We start from the raw sequence: 6,344 nt of genomic DNA, 5'->3' as shown, positions 1-6,344 counted from the left end.
CTATGCTATATAGTTGTTAGGACTTATATTAGTGAAGGAGATGGTTTGCTTAATTTAATCTAATGGACTAGTTTCTGATTCTCGATTTGGCAGGAAGCACGATTGAAGATCAAAGATGGGCACACCGGCACCGGCAAACAACTGAGAGAACTAAATGACGATTCCATTACAATGCGCTGTTCTTAGGTCAATGAATTATACGATTTGGGCGGTGAAATTGAGGGCAATATTCAATATTCACGGCCTGTGGAAGGTGGCTGAGCTAGCTAATCAGGCAGTTGTCGACGGAAAGAACGCCGCAACAATTACTTACCTATTTCAGGCCATGCCGGAATACTTGATGCTTCAAGTCACTAGTCTCACCACTGTGAGAGAGATTTGGGCTTCTCTCAAAACTAGCTTCGTTGGAGTTAACCGTGTTAAGAAGGCCTGATTGGCAACCTTGAAAACCAAAGAATGAAGGATGGAGAAGCAATTGATGAATTTGCAAGGAAGATAAGTGCAATTTCATCTAGGGCTGCGAATTTGGGTGAACCATACGAAGAAAAGGTATTGGTTAGTAAATTTCTTGATTCAGTGTCTGAGAAATTCATCAATATAGTTGCTGGAGTTGAACAATTCATTGATTTTAACACTATGCTCCTTCAAGAAGCAATAGGTCGATTGAAAACATTTAATGAAAGAACTAATTTGAAGAGTAAACAATCATTGGGTAAAGATGAAGATCAATTGTTTCTTACCTATTTTTAGTGGCAAAATAGGCAAAAGAACGAGTCTAAAGGCAAGAAATGGAATAAAACAATGATGATGTGGAAAATAGTTCACGGTTTAACCATAAAGGAAAGGGTAAAAACTGTGATTCAAGAAAGCAAACTGATCAAAGAGAGATAAGTCCAAGATTAAGTGTTTCAAATGTGACCTTCTTGGACATTATGCAGGTGTATGTTCGGGAATTGATGCCAAGAACCAGGAGGCCAACTTAACATAGATTGAAGAAAGAGTTAAGGATGGAGAACCTGCTTTGTTTATGATGCAATCAGAAGTCAAGAAGGAAATGGTATGTCGGGTCAAAAAGTTTGACCATGAAGAGTGGAATCTTCTCAACCTTCTCAAAAAATGCTAAGTACGGAACTCGAGCAATCTCAGGCACTCCGAGCAAGGTATTTACTCTTCCGAGCATGATATCTTATGCGAGTAAGGTTATCTTCAACAATGCTTCTAAGTGTTAAGCTTCGAGCAAGCTACACTTCGTCGAGCAAATTTGTTCTTCTATCAAGCACAATTTGTATCTAGCAAGCTTCCCTTTGAAATTTTACAACCAGACAATAATGCTTTCAACGAAATCAAGGATTTGATAACCAGACTTTCAATCTATTAAAATGTTGTGGGGTTTAAGATCCCTGAAACAAATCAACATGAAAAGTATAAAGATTTGTTCAATTTTTTCAAATCAGGATAATTAAAATAAACGGAATGAATCAAGTTCAAACAGAACCCTATTCGTCGCCATGAGAAACATCAATGAAAAACAGAGTTAACCGGAAAAACTTACATGTTACCAGAAAACCGACTTGTAGCCGCCGACTTGTTACTATATACCACCTTCATTTCAACAGATCCACCGCCGACTAACACCTACAGCCTCCACTACAATTGAACACCATCGAAGCCAACGCCAAGATGGTTCGTCTTCACCGCGGTAGAGTTAAGGTTTAGAGAGAACATATTTACTTTTTTTCTTTCCTTATTTATGTTCCCCACTTTTTCGTCCTATCATATCCTTGCTCTTCCTTCATTTCTCTTTTGTAACCTTTTCTTTTTCTTCTCTTTTAACTATTTTTCTTTCACAAAGGGGCACACTAAACAAAATAAAAGAGGCCTTTTATAAATTATTTAGAACTAGTTTTTCTACCCGGCGCGTTGCGCCGGAACAACTGGGAAAGCCCTAGCGTGAAAACCCGGACGTTGGTAAAATCCGAGCGTTACGACGATGAGTCGACATAAAATCGGTTAGTACCGGCTACATTCATTATCATATAGACACCATTAGTAAAAGTTGAGGGTTAAAACCCAAAAAATTAATTCGTCAAATTAACATATAAGAAAACAAAATATTTAAGATGATGCTTATTTGGTTGGCAAACCCTGGCGGTTGATAAGAAAACAAAATATTTAAGATGATGTTTATATGGTTGGCAAACCCGGGCTGTGATAAAACATAAGCGTTGTCGGTCTCGGGCATTGATGCGGTAACTTGACAGGAATTCGGTCGATTTTGATTGCGAACCTTACGATCCCGGAACTAAAAAACGAAGAAAAATTATAAAACTTGAGGTCGACCAACGAGCAACTGGGGGGGGGGGGGAGGGTTCAGTCGGTAGCCTTGTCGGTCATGGGCTTTAAATAAGAACGCGAGGTTGCATGAAGTCGGTCGGTTCCTTTTACATTTGTTATGGTCCCAAAACTAAAAAGAAATTAAACGTTGGTCGGTTTCCATTACGTTTATTATGGTAAATGAAAAAAAAATCACCAACCAATACGGTGCCGCCAATGCCACTTGCGGCACCAACCTTGTTAATTATATATAGTATTAATGTTAATAAAAGACCATGCGTAGACATATTGTACAACGTGCTTAAACACTTGTAAAGATGAATAGTGATTTTTGTGTCTAAAAACGACATAGCTTTTTAAGGTTATATATAATGATTCATGTGACCTATGCTTCAACATCGTTAAAAACCAACCATGCCCAGTTAAAAAAAATGTATAGACAATAGCTTCAGTACATTCATTACTTGTTATCCAAGGTACATCAACACAATCTCTGCAATTCGAAAGTATATAAAAAAGTATGATACCTTAAACTATCAATTGGCGCGCATAATAAAACGACCATCAAGCTGGTAATTGGAGCTTTACATTGTTCTTCCAACTGTATCCAAAGAGTCAAAAACAATTAATTCAAAATTTTGGCACTAAAAAGTTATAACTTAAAGGGGTAGTTAAGTCATTTTACCTTTCAAAGTAGTAATAGAAGAAATCAGCATAGAGCAATGTTTGGACCAGGCCTGCTATCCAAGCTGCAAGATCAATAACATTCATTGTATGTTAAATGTTATCAAGATAATAATATATTTAGAATGTTTATAAATTGTAGAATGAAATAATGATGGCGTGGCATACTGATCCAATGGACATAATGAGGCTCAGTGAAATAACGGTAGATCCAGTTCAAAATGTACAATGCGCGGTATGCTCTGCATAAGAAAAATAAAAAAGATACTAAACTTTGACAAATCGTTCCGTAAAATATTATTAAAACAAGTGTATAAGGAAGTGTGTTACCCTAGAAGAAATACATATTGACCAGTCAAATTGTCGATATTTCTAGTTCTTTGAAGTAAGACCAGCTGAGGAAGTATAGCAACAGCTTCCAAGTATATAGAGAATGCCCACATTACCTTCACAATGTAAACATTAAATTTATATATGAAAACAAATTCCTAATATAGCAGAATAAAAAACGTTTGGTGTAAACGAGCCAGACGCTCGTAAGCTACTCGAGATCGGCTTGTTAAAAGCTCAAATTGAGTCGATCTTAACAGAGCTCAAGCGTCAAGACTAAGCTCGGGCCTAGAAATAAACTCTTTTAATAAAGAAGCCCAAACACAAGCTTTTCATATATTGAGCACGGCTACGCTTACAAGCCTCTTATTTATATAAACATAATAATTTTTATTTAATATAGCAAATAGATATTATTTAACAAAAATAATTACATTAATATTTATTTTGTCATATATACATATATACACGTAACTATAATTATAAATATTTATAATAAAATATATATGTATATAAAATAAACTAATTAAATAAATATAAATAATATATAATGAACCAGATGAGGCGGAGGCGCGGAGCCGAGCATGAAACCAGAAATTTTTGACGAGCCAAAACTATGAGTGTAAACAAGCCAAGTCGCTCGTGAGCTACTCAAGATTGGCTAGTTAAAAGCTCGAATTAAGCCGGGCTTAAGCAAGCTCGAGCCCGACTTCGACCCTAAAAAATAAGCTTGTTTAATAAGTGAGCCCGTGCTTCGCTTATCGAGCTCGAGCTGGCTCGCGTCTAAACGAACCTGCTATTTAGATAATTTTATTTAATATACTATTAATTTATAAAATAATTATTCTTATATCATATATATACATATCGATAGATATGAATATGCATAGAGAGAGAGAGAGAGATTATGAATGTATAAAAATTAAATAATAAATGATAAATGAGCCAAGCTTAAGCTTCGCACGGCTCGTTTACACCCCTAGCCAAAAGTCAAGCTTAGGATATAGAGCTTGAAATGAGCTGAGCTTGAGCGATGTTAAGCTAAACGAGCCAAGCTCTGTTGAGCTAAATGAGCCGAGCTCGGCTCGTTTACATTACATCCATACGTCTATAGCTTACATTAGTCCATGTTGATTACCTCTCTGAAAGTGAACTTTTCATGAATAAGTAGAGCTAAAAGCAAACACGGAAGCACGAGAAAATAATGTCGAAAGGTGTCTTGATCTTTATCATATGATCGGCGAACAATCTTGTGGCGCCTTATATACCATACAATAGAGAAAGAACTACCCAGAAATATTAATTTCATGACAGTATTATATACTGAAACGAAATTTGTAAATATATCTAAATAGCGAGTAGCAAAAACCAGTGCATAGAGTTCCTGAGTCTTCAATGAAACCCCTGCATACACGAATGAGGCATGTTCATGTTTGTTTATTTAACTTTAACTGAACAAACGATCGAACACGAAAAAGTAAACGAATGGAGATCTATTGTTTGTGTTCATTCATTAAGAAAATGAGCATGTTCGTGTTCGTTTATATACTTTCATTAACATTATAAACGAACAGTTTACAAACGTAAACGAGCGAACATAACTTAACATATATGAATACATGAAAGTACATAATTAAGCAAACACCAAATAAAATTAAACATGAACATCAATTTAACAGGTCTAAATATTTAATAAAACTCTTCTGACATAAACTAACAAACATAAATGAATCAACTTAAAACGAATTTAAACAAAAAAACATTCACAAACATAAATGAATGAACTAGACGTGTGCTCATGTTCGTTCGTTCAACTAAAAGAGAAAAAACGTTGATCCTGTTCGTTCATTTATTAAATAAATGAAATTCCCGCCAAATGATTCAAGAGCAGTTCAATGAACGTTCACTTCATTTACAGCCCAATTAATAACCTAACAGTGATTAGCATCTTGGTTTTAAAAGAGCGCTCGGAGGTGCTTAGGTCCTCAAAGAAAGAGCTTCAAATACATGACTCGTTGCTCTATGTACAACCAGAAGCTGCATGTCTTTTACATATCAGCCACCTAAGCGCCCAAATTCATACCAATTTTAACCAAGAAGTGCATTAATAACACTTTTCATTTTTCAAAACGAGTTGTTGCTCTATGTAGTAAGTACAACTAGAAGCTACATCTCTTTTACATAACAGATCTACACGCCCTAACTAACACCTATTTTCGACCAACATACGCATTAGACGTACACGTGCTTTAAGACCAAGATTAGCATACAAACAACCAATTTGCCCCAAAAAGAGGAACATAAAATCCACAATGCAAATTTCCCCCAAATCATCAACAACCCTAATTCCCAAAATCACAACAAAAACCTAACCTAAACTTAAATACACAATAATCAAATAAAGATTAAGTATCTATACCTGCTTAAAATCATGAATCCAATCCAAATTAACCTAAACCTGACAATTAAGATGAGAACAGAAGCAATGGAGTTGTGTAATGAACCTGCGCATGATTTGATGGTGTGGATCTTGAGGAGCAAGACGAGGATACTCGCCAGATGCGTCATGTCACCTGCAAGTCGGAACAAATTCATCTTTTGTTGATCTATCAAGTTTGAATTGGTGAAGAAAGAAGTAGAAGAGATCTGGGTGTTGAAAAATGGGTGACTAATTGAAGCAGGCAAAATGAGATCGTTGTTTGTTAACCCTTTTTCTCTTTCCTAAAATATCAAAGTAAAATAAAACCCCATGGACACGAACAAGGTTGTAGGAATGGAAAACGGGTCGGCCTTCTTCAAGTTATTATTATTATTATTATTATTATTATTATTGTTAATTGTTAATTTATTTGTTTAAGCATTAAACGGATATTTTTTTTAAAGAGCTAGTTTTTTTGGATCCATGTGTTACGGCGAGACTGTTAAACTGGTACAAAATGGCGTAAAAACGTTGGTGTGGCTTTAATATGATTATAAAAAGGCGAAAACTTTCTTTT

At 35.5% G+C, this 6,344-nt stretch overlaps 1 protein-coding gene across 1 annotated transcript; it reads right to left on the bottom strand.

Moving 5' to 3' along the window:
* Nucleotides 1-2,772: 2,772 nt before the first annotated feature.
* On the bottom strand, nucleotides 2,773-6,046 carry LOC143608086 (ER lumen protein-retaining receptor). Its single transcript, XM_077083278.1, has 6 exons — nucleotides 5,853-6,046; nucleotides 4,487-4,752; nucleotides 3,349-3,464; nucleotides 3,187-3,260; nucleotides 3,020-3,083; nucleotides 2,773-2,935 (listed from the first exon to the last, which is right to left on the bottom strand). Exons 1-6 carry the CDS (start codon nucleotides 5,941-5,943, stop codon nucleotides 2,899-2,901), a joined length of 648 nt encoding a protein of 215 aa, XP_076939393.1. The 5' UTR covers nucleotides 5,944-6,046; the 3' UTR covers nucleotides 2,773-2,898.
* Between the last annotated feature and the right edge of the window lie 298 nt (nucleotides 6,047-6,344).

The sequence above is a fragment of the Bidens hawaiensis genome, unplaced genomic scaffold (genome assembly GCF_021521415.1).
Source record: "Bidens hawaiensis isolate Kalapana, Puna unplaced genomic scaffold, B.hawaiensis_p1.1 tig00096885_1, whole genome shotgun sequence".
Classification (NCBI taxonomy): Eukaryota; Viridiplantae; Streptophyta; class Magnoliopsida; order Asterales; family Asteraceae; genus Bidens; species Bidens hawaiensis.
This window is presented reverse-complemented; position numbering and strand designations above follow the sequence as displayed.

Bases quoted from the DNA above. Each gene is read 5' to 3' on its own strand.
- LOC143608086 (XM_077083278.1), bottom strand. From the start codon at position 5,943: ATGAATTTGTTCCGACTTGCAGGTGACATGACGCATCTGGCGAGTATC. The intron at 4,753-5,852 runs GTTCATTACACA...TCGTGTATGCAG, and splicing joins CACCATCAAATCATGCGCAG to GGGTTTCATTGAAGACTCAG. The intron at 3,465-4,486 runs GTAATCAACATG...TACATTGTGAAG, and splicing joins AAAAGTTCACTTTCAGAGAG to GTAATGTGGGCATTCTCTAT.